This window comes from Myodes glareolus, chromosome 9 (genome assembly GCF_982192425.1).
Source record: "Myodes glareolus chromosome 9, mMyoGla1.1, whole genome shotgun sequence".
Lineage (NCBI taxonomy): Eukaryota > Metazoa > Chordata > Mammalia > Rodentia > Cricetidae > Myodes > Myodes glareolus.
The window spans coordinates 77,074,642-77,092,749 of record NC_142034.1 but is presented as its reverse complement, the minus strand read 5'-3'; the positions used below and the strand labels follow the sequence as shown (position 1 = coordinate 77,092,749).

General features: G+C 40.8%; 2 protein-coding genes across 2 annotated transcripts in view; one reads left to right on the top strand and one right to left on the bottom strand.

The window, feature by feature from the left end:
• The window catches only part of Sgcd (sarcoglycan delta), a 544,863-nt gene extending 536,543 nt beyond the window's left edge, over positions 1 to 8,320 (bottom strand). Inside the window, exon 1 of the mRNA XM_087910697.1 lies at positions 8,202 to 8,320. The gene's annotated coding sequence lies outside the window, so the exon portion shown is untranslated. The remainder of the gene's footprint in view (positions 1 to 8,201) is intronic.
• Positions 8,321 to 15,321: 7,001 nt separating this feature from the next.
• LOC125401554 (mitochondrial import inner membrane translocase subunit Tim17-A) lies at positions 15,322 to 16,016 on the top strand. Its single transcript, XM_048435866.3, has one exon. The coding sequence runs from the start codon at positions 15,547 to 15,549 to the stop codon at positions 15,838 to 15,840; it is 294 nt and encodes a 97-aa protein (XP_048291823.2). The 5' UTR covers positions 15,322 to 15,546; the 3' UTR covers positions 15,841 to 16,016.
• The last annotated feature ends 2,092 nt before the right edge of the window (positions 16,017 to 18,108 follow it).

Below are 18,108 nucleotides of genomic sequence, written 5' to 3'. Positions count from 1 at the left end.
AGAACATTGGCTAGCATTCACTTGTGGAGAGGAGCTAACTTGTCAGCATAATTATAAAGAATCCTCTTCAAAAGAAAAAATGTTAGGGATGAAGGTAAGACATGTGGCAAGACTTCATAGAGTCCAGAAGGCCTTCAGTGATCTGAATCCATAGGATGAGGGATTGTAGTCTGTTGCTGTAGTTGGGGTAGATGCTACAGGGAAAAGAACCATCAGGGATAAAGAAGAGTCAATAATAAAGGACCAGATATTTCTGGAAAATGGAGATGTTCTATGCAAGTGGTTGAAAGACTTTGAGGCAAGATGAATGTAGAGAGAATTAGTAGAAAGACAACATGAGAAGTTATCTGGGAGGAGAAAATCATGTTTCACACATTAAAGTCATTAAACAGTTCTGTAGGTGATGAGAGAAATGGTACTGTTAAATCATTTCTATGCTTATTTTATTTTGATCCGCAGAGTCTGTGAGACGGGCTAGAACCATGTTACAATATTGATTAAACATAAGGAAATGCTGTCATGAATACTGGGGAAATGACTCTTGAAAAAGAATCAGTAAAGGACGAAGGGTCAGGGTCAAAACAAACAAGGAGAAAAAGCAAGTTCACAGGTTTAAAATTGTCTGCCTGAGATCATGTATTGCGGAGTAATTTCCTCCAAGTTTTAACATTCCATCCTTGAAAGAGGCAAACTGAGACTCAAGATTCTAAAGACAGGCTCATTAAAACACAGAAAGTTCTAGAAGGAGGTTCATTAAGAGTCAGAAACAGCTGGTCAGTGGTGGCACATACCTTTAATCCCAACACTTAGGAGGCAGAGCAGGCAGATCTCTGTGAGTTCAAGGTCAGCCTGGTGTACAGATCAAGTTCCAGGTCAAACTCCAAAGCTAAACAGAGAAACTCGATCTTGAAAAACAATAAGAACAAAAAAGAGAAAGTCAAAAGTAAACAACTCACAGATCTCAGGAAATCCCTGAGACTTAGCAGTTCAGAAGACTGGTCTTCAAAGTTACACAGGTAGTAAAGTTTGCTAAGGAAAGGAGGCTCTTTTATGTATCCAGCTGCCTGTAATTTGTGTAGCAGCCTCAAGGACTCATTAAGAGTCATCACAAACACTACGTGAACTTTCAGGGGTCAAACTCTGAGTCTTCCATATTCTTATAAATGATTGTTCACCCAGACTCCTGTAAGTAACCGCAAAGTAACTTTGGTACATCCATGATATACTCTGGTGGTTTGGTTATTTTTGGCTGTCATAAGTTCTCCTTCTGAAATGAGTTTATGATTGCTCACCTCTTCCCAGAAAAAAACTAAGTGTCACATAACACCATTAATAAGATGCAAATTAAGAGAGTTGAAATTTTCAACCTGTATTCCCTTGGTCTTTGTGGGATTGCAACTGGAACATAAAATGGCTGTTTGAAGGCGAGAGAGAAAGATTTAACTTGTAAATAAGATCTAAATCTGTACAAGTTTCAGAACGCAGCAACAGCGCACATTTTGTTAAGTTTCAAAGGCCTTGAGTAAAATTCAGCAGGAGTAAACAGACAGGCAGCAAGAGACACGCTCAAGGGGAAAACCACAAATCTCTCCTTCAGTAACTGTCAAAGGAAACTCTTCTGAAAACAGCAGAGTAAAACAAAACAAAAAAAGGAAATAAAGAAAAAAGTGAAGGCAAAAACGGTGCTTTCCCACTGAGACACCGAATCAGAGAGCATGAGAGCAGGGACTCTACAGGCCCCAGTGACTGTTAAACACACCTAGGGACAGAGTGTGCCCTGCTAGGTGCCTGTTAAAGAACCAATTTAGAGGTCAGGTCAGAGAACCTTGTATTGCAGCAGAGGGTTTCTGAAAAGCTTTGATTTCCTTCAGTTTCCTCATTGGCAAAATAGGGAGAGCCTTGTAAGAGGTGTGGTTGAGAATGGAGAGAAGATGAAGTTAGGCTATTCCTAGACTACAAAGGTGTAGACAGGAAGTGGTGACCTCCTGCAGACATTATGATTGCATGATAAATAAATCATGGTACAGAATAATTGCTAGAGTTCCGTATGAAATTTTCTGGAGAGTTTACGTAGAAATCCTATAAGACTTTATTTTTGTTTTTAATTGTGTATATGTGTGGACACGCACATGAATGCAGGTATGCCTGGAGGGAAGAAGAGGGCATCGGATACACTGGAGCTAGAGTTAGCAAGTTGTTGTAAGCTGTATGACATGGGTCTTAGGAACAGAACTCGGGTCCTCTAGAGCAGTAGTACATTCTGCTGGTCATCTCTCTAGACCCCATGTGAAAGTACTTTAGCGTCATCTGTATGAAATTTCAAATGGCATGTGTGACTTTGCCTTTATATGTATGGTGTATATTCCTGTATCACCATTAACTATCAATTCACTTGAAATTAAAAGAAACTGTAATATTTGCTGAAGTCAAACAGGCATGCCCAGTGTTTTTGACATTGCAACACAATGTCATTTACAAAGCATACACACAAAAACTGTACAATCAAGTTACCAAAAAAACCCACACACTCACAAATATCATAATATTGTCATGATATTTTAAGTTATAATTGTGTTGGGCCACAATCACAGGTATCCTCAGCTACATCAAGTGCACATAGATAGCAGGCCTTGGGTATGACAAGTCTTCAGGATCTCCTCTGAAGATCTGATTTATCTGATTTAAGAATGTATTTTTAGAGGAAACTATGGAACACAAAAGAAAGGGTAGGTGTCATATAGGTACACTATGATAAGCTGGAGCCCAGCTTCTGGTTTCTTGTAGGTGTTTGGTATGTGCCGCCCAGACACAGAGCCAAGCAAACAGCTATAGAAAGCAGCATTGTGGGTTACTCATCCTGGTTCTTCTCTTTTATTTGTCCTCCAAATTTGTCACATTTAATAACAGCAAATCGTGTGAAACTTCAATGTGTGATGCACTACATGAAAAACTCTGTGAAAACCATAGAAATCAGTGATAGGTGGTCACAAGACTTGGTAAGATAGCCACCGTTCTGCTGCATTGCAGTGGGAACATAAAATGTTAAGAGCTACCATTACCACAAGCTGGGGAAATAACTGTCACACTCATACACACACACACACACACACACACACACACACACACACACACACACACACACACACACCACTCTTCTGAGTCAGTCACAGCCCCTCTCCGAATGATGACTGGCAGAAACAATAACAAAACCCATCCCCAAAGGCAGTTTTTCATTTTGCTTTTGATACTCTTGGAGGTCCACAGAGCCTTTCTACCAAGGGAGCAGGTTGGGAATAGACTAATTAATTTGTCAATATCACGCTCTGTTAGCTTGCACACATTTGCAATTTTTCTGGCTTTTAAATGACACCCTGGGAATCAAAACTTTGAAAGCCCAGCTAAAATAAAGAAGGATGCTGAAGTCACATGAAAAACAGTTTTGACAGTGAGACACACTGTGGAGGTTCACAAAGGGATTCAGCTCTTCAACATCCCAAGATAATTAACCTTGCTGGTATATGTTAAACATGCTAAGCAGTTCCAGGCTCCCTTCAGTCCCTCTGGACAGATAAAGTGTGATATTCACGTTTAATGACAATATTCTTTCTCAACATCATTTCCGACATATTAATTAAACGCTTTTTCCTCCCCTTTGGCTAAGGTGTCCACTTCATTTAAAGGTTCCAAATTCTTGCAATGAAATGGATACTGTGTTTAGAAAATACTGCTCTGCTATCAGTTGAAATGGAGTGAATTGCATACCTACAAACAGGGGCCCATAATTACAGCAGGGAGTCATGGGTTCTTTTACATAGGAGCATTACTGTTTACATGTAGAAAGACGGGGCACAGCAGCCTCATGTCAAGGCTATCCATACAGTGGCCGTGCCATAGCTCCTGGAAAGAGTTTGCATAATGGTCCATGATCAAAAAAGATTGTTCAGAAACCCATCCTTTCTCCATCAATGAGCCTCTGAACTGGAGTAGTATTTACCAGTAACCTTTCATGTTCCCCCAAGTTATTAATAGAATATATAATTCATTCATTTATTGACCACTTTCCCTCACTGGCCAGTTTAGAGGCATCTTCTAGAGGACTGTTCCTGCACATTTAATCTGAAATGAGGATAGTTAAGCCAGAATGGAGGTCATAAGACAGGACACTTGAGTTCAGTGTGGGAAAAATCACTGAGGGCTGGGACATGGTAGTCTACTTTTCTTTCTAATTGTCACTGTGTGTGTGTATGTGTGTGTGTGTTTTGCCCAGGGTGTGTGTGTGTGTGTGTGTGTGTAGCCCAGGGTGTGTTGTGATACAGTTCTAATAATCACAGTGTGTGTGTGTAGCCCAGGGTATGTTGTGATACAGTTCTAATAATCACTGTGTGTGTGTGTGTGTGTGTGTGTGTGTGTGTGATACAAGAATAGTGACACCTGTTGTGAAAGTGAATAGGCAGTTTCACTTTCACTCTCTTAGGGAGGGGTGTGGGTTGTGGTGTCTCACGGTGCAGTCCAGACTGGCCTCCAAGCTGAGAAGATGGTGGTGCTACAGGCTTGTGGAACTCACTTTAAACAGTACGGACTTGAGAGAATTCAACGACTTTTCTAATGTTCAAGCACAGACTGGGTTAGAACTATGATTTGCCTTTCACTCTTCCACTCCTAGAGCAGCTAATTTATACTGTCTCTCTTCGTGTGAAAAGACACTTGAGAACCCTTCCAGTGTGCTGGATCGTGGGGTCCAGGGGAGAACATGGTAGGTGGATTGTACTAACACCATCCCACTCTATTCTAACACCTGATAAAGACATTTGTTGTCGTGTGTGTGTATGTGTGTGTGTATGTATATGTGTGTGTTCAACTGAATAGAACCCCTTAGGACCCCTTAATAAACATTCACCACATGGCATAAATTCCCCTCATATCCTTGTGAACAAAAGAAGCTTACTTTCTATTTACTGGTCCACTGCTGTCCAAGAACATTTCTATAGCTAAGGTCTCTAAAACTTTTCTGAATTTCTCTTTCAAGTGACTAGCACCTAGAACAAGGCATTCTGCATTAAAGATCGATACTCAAGGAGCTTCCTCTTCCAGCCCCATACACAGTCTCCTCCAGGAAGCTGGGACAAAGCAGAGTGTGATCGATCCTGATAGATCAAGGATGTGTGAGCAAAGAGACAGGCTACCACTGTACATGTCTACTATGTAGCATGGTTCTGCTCCCGGGAGGACCCCAAAATGGTACATTACATATGTGTTTCTTCTTTCCAATCATTAAATTATCAAGTTGGCTTTTGTAATCTTGTTAATAGGGTGTGAGTTACTAATTAAAATTTAATGGTGAATTGTTTTGAAGCTATCCTTTGGTCTAAAAGGAAAAAAGAATTGTATTTATAAACAAAGCAGATTCTGATTTAAAAAAAGGGGGGGCGGGGGAATGATTCCTTCCCTCACTCCCTGGCCTCTCAGAGGTATTTTGGTTTTTAGAGGTATATGAGTCATGTGACTATCAGAGACCTCACATGTCCTTGCCAGCATCTGGAAACAGTTTGTAGAAAGTGACTGTACTTTGTTTTCAAAGGACAATTCACTTGCAAGCTGAAAGCAAGCACTGCACTTATTCCAGCAGGGAGAAAAACAGGTGACAGACGCCTGTGGCTGTAGCAAGTTTGATTCTTACCAGGTCAGCTCCTTTATCTCTCCCGAGTACAAGGCCTAAGGGAGTTTCATGGTGCTTCAAGAAGGGTCCCAACCCCTCATCTAACCCACCTTGTTCTCCTATCCCCCATACCTCTCTGCATCATAAGATATTGTTGCTGTTTTTAAATTTGTTTTGTATCCCCACCGTCGTTTTTGAGACTCAAAAGACAGTGATTAAGTTACCAATAGGCTTTTTTTTTAAAAAAAAAAAACATTTCATTGGTTTATTTCAAATGTGAAGATATAATAGCAATGATTGGAAGATGCTGGAAGACGGCACCGTAAAACAATCATTCAGCTCACTACTATATGCGATGTGGTTAAGCACCAGGAACTGTAGAGCGAACACGGTGTGTCTTGGTTTTTACATCTTATTGTAGGAACCTGTTAAATTCCTCTTTAGAGTAAAGAAACTTAATTTGAGCACCAAACTATGATTCTGTCATGGTCAACGCCTAACCAAGATATAAAACCATTATCTTTGCTGAAAATGCATACCTTCCATCAACTCTCAATCAAAATAGTCACAGGTAAGTACCCACCCACTTCATAATTTTGATCTCGGAGTTGAAATGAGTGAAATGAAGATACAGTAAGTAAACAACAACGTGACTTTCTTTTGAACAGCACTGTAGGAACTACACTGCACTAGCAAAGACATTATGAGGGAAAAAAGCCTTCAGATCCAATGGTTGTAGGGTCCGGCAACAAGAGTGAGCACGTAAGGGGACACAGTGACAGACAACATTGTCACGGTTTAAGGTTGGTGCAATATGAGAAGGAACATTGCACAGTAAATTGGCTACAAATGATGATATATCAGGACCCTTCCATTCTGCAGTCTTTTTCTTAAAAATTCTAGACTCAAACTTAATCCTGTTGAGATAAAAGTCATGATAGGGGAGAATCGGGCCTTTGTACTGATAGAATACCAGGGACATACGTAGGGGGTCACTTCTGTTGGCATTTTTCACAGGGATGGTAGCATGAAGCTCTTTCCGGGCACATTCAATCAACACTGAACCGTGAATGGGTGCTATGGCCACTCCGAGGACCACTAAGATGGAGCAGAACAAGAGACCAGCTCCCGCTGCACTGAAAAGGAAGAGGAGCTCCTCCAGTGCAGACAACACTAAGAGCTTCTCACCAGCCTCATCTACTCATCACCCAGCGAATGAAGAAGCAGCTGCCTGTAGTACAGTAACACAGCCTCAGCCCGGTTTCCAGAAACAAGTAGCAGTCTCCACTGCACAATGCCCTCTGGTGCTAATGTAGCTGTGCTGGCATTGCACAGCCTGGTGAAGAAGCTCCTCTTCTTCAACCTTCTCTCCCCGTAGCAGACACCCCTCTCTGTTGTCCATCTGAGCAGCTACCATTCCTCAACTGTCCTCATGAACTGGATTCCTGTCAGGTGGAAGATGGGCAGCTTCACTCTTAAGCAGATGAGCCTCTCTCAGATGGTGGCTTCTCAGATGACCTGTCCTCCGAGGATGATGCACCTCAGATCCAATAGGCTTTCTCAGACACCTTACAATGTCCCCTAGATATGCTGTGTGCTCCTCTTTAGCCATTTCCCCAGGTATAAATGTGACTGCACTCTTCTATACAAATAAGCATATAAACTAGAATTTTAATAAGACCAGAATAGAGCCTGGTCCCTGAACCCCTCATCCACAGGAAATGTTCTGGGAACAAAAGTCTCTATTCCACGTGGTTGTCATGAAATATAGAGAAATTTTTGCAAATGTCAGAATACAACATCTGATTTACCATAAATACTTATAAATGATCATTCCAGTCATTCTTTCTCTGTCTATCCTTCTTTGACATCCTCCATATGTAGAAACATAAACATCGGTATATACAGAGATATATACAGAAGGAAAGCAATTAGATGCATCCAACAAATTATTTGTATAGTAAATATGTTTGCATAAGAGCATATACACGTGCACCTGCTGATGATTGCCCTTTAATTACTTTAAGCATGATAGTTATCATTTTAAAAGTCATGTGATTCCTTTGACTCAAACTTAGAGTCTTCCCAAGCATAGGCATATAACCAAGAGAAATACAGTGCTGCTCTTAAGAAAGTAGAAAATTTTATCAATAGCTTTCCATAGACACAAAAATAAAAATAAAAGCGTGTATGACACAGAACAATCTAGTTACGCATCTTCTTGTCTGCATCTTTTGTGGCATAGACATCTATAACAATTTCTCTTTTCTTTCTGTTGGAGACCTTCCCTGTTCTCTATGCCCTTTGTCATACTGCCCTCTGCCCATCTGATCCTTGTTAGAATGGCGCAGCTTTCACCCAGTTTCCCCGTTGTACCATGTCTATCCCAACACACAAAACTTATAGTGAAAGAAAAGAAATTCCTTAAAAGGCAAAAGACACAGAGAAAAGCAATGGCAGTTGGGGATAAGGCAATAAAAGTAATCTGCCTCTAAATGTACCATATTTACCTTTAAACTCGAGAAGTTAAACTGCAGATCCATACCTTTTTAATTTTAATCTTCTTGAATCTTAGATACAAATGTCAGGGCAACATTGGGATTGAAGTAGTGTGCTCAGGTCCCCAGCACAGCGACGGGTCTTCTTAACTTCCACGCAGTTTCCAGAGCAGCTCTCTCTAAGTTCCTAAGGACGGAGGGGTCTTCTAAGTCTACAAAATCAGAAGAGAAAGATTTGCAAACTCAAACCAGAAATCAACAGAGTTACACAAAATCCACGGCCATTTGTTCTAGGAGTTACATATACGTCACATAAACAGCAATTAAGAGTTCAGCATTGAGTGACTAAAAACCCACCCCAAACCCAAACGCACATGCATACCACTCCACAGGCACCACCACCATTAACCGTTACCACCCTCACCAGCACCATGAGCTTTACCGCTATTATGACCACTCCCACCACTGTCACCACAAGCAGCACCAGCCCCGGCGCCACAGTTACCACTGACATCGCCACTACTACCAACAACAAGTAATTATAGTAGTACGTCTGAAAATACTTTTCTAGGGCCCAACAATATCCATTTGCTCATTTATTCTTAGAGGGAAAACAAGGATTGGAGAGAAGTGATTCTGCTGTGATGAGTCATTCATGGTGTTGGGTTGGAATGAATGAATGGATAAATGAATGAATGAATGAATGAATGAATGCTTTGCTGTGTTGTTACCTCTCCTGTGTGTCTCTTATAAATACCTCATATAAAATCGCCAACTCTCACCCCATCTCTCATTCCTCTTTCTGGTTAAACCCAGGGAAGTCTTTGTGTGATATTAAACATTTAGCCACTTACAACTTGGCTGCCCACAGCAAAACAGAGGCTCTATATGGGTAGGACCACTGGTTCCTTGGAGTATTTCAGCCATGTATACTAGAACCTAGCATGTATACTGCAGCATACCTCATGCATGCAGTTGGTACTCAGTCTCTGCGTGAGTGAATTAACAGTCCTTCCCAAGGCCATTCAGCCTGACTTGAACTCTAAACAATACCTCCAGAAATCTTGAAAATTATGTGACCATAAGAACATGAATGTCTTCCAGTGTTAAGCTGAGAAAATGACTTTAAGTGGTCTGCCATGTGACACAGATATTTTCTATAAATATCTATAGATGGTGTAAACGAAAATTCTAAGCACCTACTGCTTAGAAATGAAAGAGCTATGTTACATATACAGAGACGCCCCTGCTCCTGCTATGAACTTTATTTAGTCTTTTTCATTTTCTCTGCCTTCCTCCGGTGCAGTCATTTTTATCCTGCCCTGCAGTCTCCGTCCCTACCTTCTTGGAGGGGATGTGAGAAAAATGAGTTCAGGGCTGCACGAGTGAAAGGGAACTGATACAGAAAGTATAGGGCTGGAGTTCAAAGGACTTGGGGTCTGAATCCAATTTGCTCATTAGTTTTCTTCAGGTTTGGTATGGTGTCTTCTCCTTGGGAGTCTCTTTTCTCACTGGGCTACGCCACATGTCCCCTAACGTTTGCAACTGCAAAAATAAAATGATTACCATCCTGCTTTTATAAAAGATTCCTTTGTTTTCAGAAGTCTACGATAAGCTAAGAAATAGGGTGCAATGCTTAAAAAAAAACCTAGCTATGAATGCAGCCTGACACACTAGCAAATGGCATCATATCTTAGTGTCAAAAGGTGAGAAACCTCTGACAGACTTTGGATGACCACACTACTAATAGTTTCATCCGCTACTGTGAAATTCTTTAGCTTCTGTAAGTATCAAGACATACAGATTTTTCTAATATGCATTTTCTTCTATAAAATGAATCCTTTAAGATGTTTATGATGAAGAAGTGACCACAGAGGTAATCTATTCTTTAGTGAGATGATCGAAGTCCTCAAGGGGTTTTGTTTCTTGTACCCGTAGCAATCATATAGTCCACATTTGACATTTCATGACTTCAACATACTTCCATTACTTTCCCCTCCATTGTTTGGCTCTTTTTCATCTTCTGTGGCATGGGATTACTTCTGGGGTTCAATATGCCTCGAGGCTACTTTCTGTGCACCACTTCCAGATATGTGGTGTTATCCCGACTGTCCTCGTATTAGGGGTAGTCAGCAGAGCTAGATAAAAGGAGTCACCTTTCCCTCTTCATTTCATATCCTCTTGCTGATACCCAGTAATTTAGGGGTGATCTTGGCCATGGTTTTGTAGGAAGATGATAATCAGCTTGTCACAGCTTCAGTTTTTCCTGCATCCCAAAGCCAAGGGATACCACTTCAGAAAGACAAACAATCCTGCAATTCAGAATAATGATACATATGGGGCTCCTGAAAAGAATTGTGCAGACTGCTTTGGGAATCTCAGTCTTAAGTCTACCAAACCCATCTTTGTTTTCCTTGCTCCCAACTTCTGTTAGGAATAGTCTATATAAGGGTAGAAACAACATAAAAATATATCACCTTCTTGTCTATCTTAGTAACACCTGAACTAAGAAATAGTTAAGATGTTTCTGAGGAAAGGTAAATGGCAATCCATACCTATATCAGGTAATGGCGGGGTTAGAGGTGAACTTACTCAACACGCGTCAACTGGACACCTACTGTTTGCTGTGAATTTGATTGAAGGCTGGGAAAGCAACAGGAACCACTGAAGACTTCCTCAGGATATCGTGAAGCCTTCACTCCTAATGCTATTCTGTATGCTTTATAATAGCCTAACTTCTGCTCAGCTATGCTAAAATATGACAAACTTCCCCCAAGACTGTCGATTTTCCTATGTGGTAATGAAGCATGTGTGGAATTAAACATCTCAAGTCCTTCTTGATATAGAGGTAACTTTATGTGTCCCTTTTTTTTGTTTCCTTCTCTCCTCCTGTTCCTCATCTCTCCCCACCTTCTCTCTCCTTAACTGAGAACAAATTCTTACTAAGTTACCCAGGCAAGCTTTGAATTCTCTCTGTAGCCTACAAATTTCATGAACTTGCCATCCACCTGCCTCTGTCTCCAAGTAGCTAGAATTATAGGATTAAAGGTCTATGCGATCAGACCAGTTTAGTTTGTGATCTTATTAGGAATTTGCTTATTTCACTAGCTTGTTCACCACTCCTCACCCAATGGACACTTTTCTGAGTTTTTGTATAAAAGTAAGAAGCATTCACTATTACAAAAATATGCAAGATATCCCACAGTACAGTAAAATAGTTCTAAGCTTCAGATAGCAGAATCTCTAAAATTCATGGAAATTGAAAAAGGGTTAATCTTAACACATGGTAAAATGAACTGAGAAGTATATACTGGGGATATTGACAAAAGCATTAATGTCAAAAGAAAAAAATCACCAAACTTCTCAATTGCCCTATTTTCCAGGATGGAAGACTAATCATAGAAGAAAGTGGCATCTTGCCTGGTGGGAAACCTTGCATATATCAGAGAACATGTCTTTCCTCAAGAGGTATCAATTAGTGGCTGCTCTGAGAACAGTGTAAACCACGCCTCTTAAATTGCTGGACTGCTTTAAGAAATGATCCCTTGTGAAGAGAAAACACACACAAGCATCAAGTCACAGATCCAAAGGTACCACGACACATGTAATAAAGAGGCAGGTGTCCAGAGAAGTCAGGCCAGGAAAAGTAGGACACAGAAGCCTCTGCCTGAGCATGAAATGAAAAGCTCAGTTGCTCACTGACTGTATCCTTCATCATGATATTGATGTACAATGATTCATCTGCAACACAGAAATCTTAGACATCACCTCAAATGGCTCTTGGTGAAAATCAATGTGTAAATAAAACAGCGAAGCCAAGTGCAGTCCCAGTTCTTTACAGGAGGCTGACGCAGAGCAATTCAAGTTCAAGCTCCAGGGTAAGCTAAATACATAGTAAGATTCTTTTTCAAACAAAAGACAAAGAAAACCCCATCTAGCAAGGAGTGAAAGATGCAAATGCTTCCTCCTAACACTGTTAAGTGGTGGTCAGGGTTGGTTGCTGCAATCATAGAACTCTTACAAGGTAAGTCCAGTTTATTTTATACTCCCCCAAAAAGAAAATAGGACATCATTAATATAGGCCACGAGGCTCCGGTGGGATATACAAGCCCTGAAGAGTTAGACAGCAGTTTATTAAAACTAAAGAGACTCTTTCTGCAAGGCTTTCAACAAACATGGTGGTACGGTCTGGGCATAAATAACATTTTAATTCTTAAACGGAAATTTTAGGGTGATAGATTATAAAAATTAGGGAATGGCTCTGTGGTAAACTGGACATTTGGAAAATCCTGGGTTCCGTCCCCAACCCCCAAATCACACAGAGAGACAGATATGCAAACACACACACACACACCAAAACAAAGACCCAAAACACTGCAGTATGTGTGGTATGTGTTTGTTATTGAACTATGAAATACCTGAAGCACTTGAAGTGTGCGTTCTGGTTTGCACTTATTTGCTTGAGGGAAGTCAGCATGCACTACCATCAATTACAACAATTTGTATTGGTGAACAGACATAAACTAATGACTGACGCACAAAGACCTCACTGAACAAAGCTACTCCGTTTCTTTGCTGAGTCATAGCAAACAGGAAGACAGGCCTACAGGAAATGAGCTGCCACATGGAAGGGTAGAATAAAAATGGAATCTAAAGAGAAGGGTGAAATTACTGTCTACCGTCAAGCTATCGCATAAAGCACTGTAGTTCCTTGTGATCAACAAGTCTCTGAGGCTACAAGTTATTGAGCTTGTATTTTCTCATATGGTATATCTAAAACATCAAGGTAGTGCAGAGGGGTCAGGACTTAGTGGTAAAGTAGCTTGTACAGCAGGGTGGAGAGTGAGTCTGAACTCGGGACTCATATGTACTGGTCGGTCTGCGCTTCAGTCGCTGTGATATAAGCGTTCCTACTGAGCTCAGCATTCATCGCTGTACAAGTTGTAAACATGTCTCACCAATTTGTTACATACACCCCCTACATGACTTACAGTGTTTTCTCAAAGTCTAATCTTTTCTTTTCATAACAGCAAATTGTTTATCTTCCTCACATACATGCCTTATCTAAAGGTGGAAAAGAAAATCCCTCATACGTGTTCAGAAACATAAACTGGGGGATGCAGACAGGGAGCTTCTAGAAAAAAAAATGAAAATGGCCTATGAGTTCAGCAGCGCTCATCAGAGGACACATGCAAATAAAATTTGAGTTCCAATACTTTGTAACCACTAATACAATAGATCTCAGTAATTATGATCAATGTACGTTAACATCACTAAACTAAGATAAATGGTGGCGTGCTTCCGATGCCACTGAAAACCCTACCCATGAAGCCAGTGATGAAACTGGCATATTGGCGTGGAAAGGTTCCAAAGAAAAGTGAACAGTCTCTCTCTCCTGGCTAAAATCAGAAAATGATCTTGCTGAAGGCACAGGACTCCAGAAGTGTCCAAACTGAAAATGTCTTTAGTTCCACCATGTCAAGAGACCGGAGATGCCAGAAAGGGGGAATGGTTTCCCCCTCTCTTTTTTCCCCTAAGGAGTATCCCTTTCCAGGAAGCAATTTAGAGGACATGACAGAACCTGGCAGGCACCTGGATACCTGGAATAAGAACTAGACCTACCCATGGGAAAGGAGGGAGGTCTTCCCTTTCCCCCATCCCCTAGATCTTAATTAGTTCTCAGGCATTGGGGCTCAGTTGTATTCTATTCCCCATGACTCCTTCTGTTGTACAGGGGTTCTGCCTTTCCTTTCTTTCTCATAACTCCATGTAATAAAGGACTTCTTCCTAAAATTCGTGTTTTGTTGTCTGTGAATTTCATTCTTTGAAGTCATATGAAGCCCAAAGCTACTGGCTTAGGGTGGCTTTCATGACCATAAATCTCCAGGACCCTCGTTCTGTGAGGCCAGTACAACAAGAGCCAAGAAAGGTTTCATTGCTTTCAAAGACAGGCTTCCATACCACTGTCTACTGGAAGGCAAACAACCTGAATCCAATTAAGCTACCTGCAATAAATCTCAGTTTACTAGGAGTCCTGGTCACAAGAAACATACTATGTATGAAGCCACAGCAATGGGATACCTTATATCAGACTGAAGGGCTCTCTGTGGCAGAAATAAGCTCACTGACTTCTGTAATAAGTTACATGGAAAATAATGAATGGTGATGGGAAACTTGTGATATAAAAGATTCACTGGACCTTAACGACAGTTAGTGGGGTGTGTGTGTGTGTGTGTGTGTGTGTGTGTGTGTGTGTGTGTGTGTGTGTTGGGATGGTACATGCACACAAATTCTTGTGTGTGAATGCAGGTATATATGACATTTCAGAAGACAATCTGGGGCCTTCCTCACCCTCCACCTTGTCTGAGACAAGCTTTCTCTGTTTTTTTTTTCCTGCTGCATATGCATGCTAGATGGCCTATAAGCTTTCAGATTTCTCCTGTTTCTTTGACCGATTTCCCATAGAAAGCCAGAGAGCTTCCACATCCAGTTTTGTCACGGATTTTAAGGATTTGAACTCAGATTGTCATGCTTGCTTACTCAGCACCCACTTTTACCCACTGAGCCACCAGAGTAAATTTTAATGGACAAACCTCATCTGGGTCTTGATTTACAACCAACACATGAGAAAAAAGTACCCCATAATTTGAAAAGTGATTAGATATGTGCTATTAGATAATTACTAATATTTTGTGATAAGAATGTTATTGCTATATTTACAAAAGAGAGTTCATGATTTAAAGATCAACAATGAAATATTTGAGGAAGAAGAGATGCTTTGAGTGGAAATTTGGCCCCCAGAGGGCCAGCTGATGCTCACAGACGGCTCACAATGGCTGACGTTTGCATCAGGTATCACACCTTTCCTCTCTCATAGGTTTTAATTTTTATACAAGAAATGGAGAGCAGCATTTGCTAGATAGATGTGCCCATACAACCTGCAGGATACAGGAAGCTTACAAGAGTGGTAGCATCTCTCTCTGCCTGGAGTAACATGATAATTTCAGTCTTTTAAAATTTGCCATTATTTTACTAATAACTATTTAACATATTTGCAAGCAGAGATCAGCAAAATATTATTTTAAAAATTGTTCCATGTGACACTGTAAATGCTGGTGATATTTTACTCTTTAACCAGTTGAGATAAATATTGCAAAATCGGGAACCAAGATGGAGGAATATGCAAGGGAGCCATGCCCCTGGCGAATCGTGGACAACTGTGGTGGTGCCTTTACCATGGGTACCATAGGTGGTGGTATCTTTCAAGCCTTCAAAGGCTTTTGAAATTCTCCAGTGGGAGTAAACCACAGACTCCGAGGGAGTTTGACAGCTATTAAAACCAGGGCTCCACAATTGGGAGGTAGCTTTGCAGTTTGGGGAGGACTGTTTTCCATGATTGACTGTAGTATGGTTCAGATAAGAGGCAAAGAAGATCCCTGGAACTCCATCACTAGCGGTGCCTTAACAGGAGCCATTCTGGCAGCAAGAAATGGACCAGTCGCCATGGTGGGGTCGGCTGCCATGGGAGGCATTCTCCTAGCTTTAATTGAAGGAGCTGGTATCTTGTTGACAAGGTTTGCCTCTGCACAGTTTCCCAATGGCCCTCAGTTTGCAGAAGATCACTTGCAGGTGCCCTCAAGCCAGCTGCCACCCTCACCCTTCGGAGACTACCGACACTATCAGTAGGACATCCTTTCCAGGAGTCCTGTACCTGAGTGGACTGTAGTTCAGCAGGGTTTCAGAAGATCAAGTTACAGTCTCTTTAAAGCTGTAGGTGGGGCAGCGGTGGCCAAGTGGGCCATGAAGAGACATTTAGCACATTTTTCTATTTAAAAGAGACTCAGAGGGGAGAAAAGATACTGAGTTTATTTATTCACTCATTGCATTCGTGATCAAAATAAATGTCTAATGCATTTAAAGAGTGTATATATACACATGCTTAGAAGATAAAGGACCAATGGGCAAATAACAGTGAAAAAAAATCTTTCAAAATCACAGGATTGGCACAAAAGTAGGGTTGCTAGCAGATATTTATTCCTTACATCGTTTTTCCTTTTTTCTTTCTTCTTCCTTTAAAACTTTTAAATAGGTTTCTGCTTTCCAAGTGCGAGTATCCTGGAACCCATTACGCATACCAGGTGTCCTCGAACTTACCACAAGCCTGTCTCTATCTCTTGTGTAATGGCATTACAAGAATGTGCCATAGGCTGGGTTTTAATTTTTAGAAAAAAATAAAGGATAATGGAGTCATGTGACCAGAAAACAGAAGAGAGAACTGTTTAAGGAGATGGGGGAGGGGAAGACAAGAAGGGAGGAGAAGAATGGGCGAATAGCAGAGAAAGGGAGGAATAGGAACAAAATAACATGGCATGGTACTTAAAAATAATAGCAAATAGATAGCATTATGGTCTGTGGAAATGCTTCTACCAGTAAAGAGCCTACATCACAAGCATGAAGACTTAAGTTCGAATCGCTAGCCCTCACATAAAAGGCTGAGTGCAAAGGCATGTGTCTGTAGCCCCAGTGCTCGGAGTGTGAGGGGGAGAGAGACAGGAAACTCTCTGAAGTTCAATAGTCAGCCATTCTAGATAGATCAGTGTGCTCCAAGTACAGTGAGGAAAAATACCTATTGCTGTCCTCTAATCTTTACATGTATTGTAGACACATGTAGAGCCATAAATATATGTTTATGTACTCACACATATACACACTCACACAGGAATATACATACGCATAAAACTTTTAAATTAACCAGAAACTAAAAGGGCATCAGAAGAAAATAATATTTTATGAAACAGTAAGTCAAAACTAAGATGTCTGTTCTCATCTATATCTGATAGTTTCCAAAGACTCTTCTCTCTAATATAAACCCAGGAAGCAAAGCACCACAAACTCATTGCAAAGAATCTTTCATTTTGCTACAGTAGCAATAATGAGCCTTTAGTTAAAGTCTTTATTGTCAAGAGACTAAATAGCAGACTTGGTGGAGCCCTGACATTTCAATCAACTCCTTAGCCAAAGGACCACCCCTAGGAAAGCAGGCTCACCATGAATGAGTCCTGATAACGGGATGTGTAGAAGAAATAAGTCCTTTAACATGATACTGTATTTTTTTCTTCCCAGAACCCCCACCCTTAGTGCAATGGCTCACTGCACCACAGCCTTGAAGCTTCATAAGGATTTAGCATCTCTGTCTTCTTTTTTTTTTTCTCTTTTCTAAGCATGTTTTCCTTAACACTTAGGGTCTCGCCAAAATTTTGTGCTTCCTTACCTTTCTCTAGTTTCCCTTCCCCAGCATTTGCTGATAGTCTGCCATGGTCTCATGCGCATACATTCTAAAATGATGTGACATTTTTTTTCTTTCATCCTCTCCATCCTTGCATTTGGTGAGATTCACAGCTTGTCTACCGTCAGGGACTTGCTTTTAAACTCTAATAAAATTGCCCTTGAGCTTCTATTTGAGCCCATTCTTAAATTATTGTATTAATGAGACGATGAACCCCAAGAGGGGACCCTGAATTCCCACATATCATTTTAATCATAAGTGTAAGAAATCTTTCTGCAACCATTTACAAAGCGTTCTATAGCAGAGTCTCAGAATGTACCCCACAGGGAAGCCCGCAAGAATACTGGACAGACTGTACATTTTAAAACATTTTTATTTCTCAAGGAACAAAAAAAATAACTTGCAGTTCATCACAGTGAAGGGATTGTATTCTAATACAGTTCAATGATTAGGAAAAATTCTTAATCATCCAGCTAAAAATATTTTATGAAAAAAATGGCAGGAAGCCACAGGGATCAGTCAGTTGAATCCTATTATTTCACAGATGGAAAAAAAAATGGCTTATCAAAAGTCATAGGGATGGTTGGGGTCAGATAGACGACAAAGGTTCTGGTGCCATCCCCCACAATCACATTCTGCATACAGCATTGCATTTTACCAAATATTTC

Bases quoted from the DNA above. Each gene is read 5' to 3' on its own strand.
- LOC125401554 (XM_048435866.3), top strand. From the start codon at position 15,547: ATGATTGACTGTAGTATGGTTCAGATAAGAGGCAAAGAAGATCCCTGG.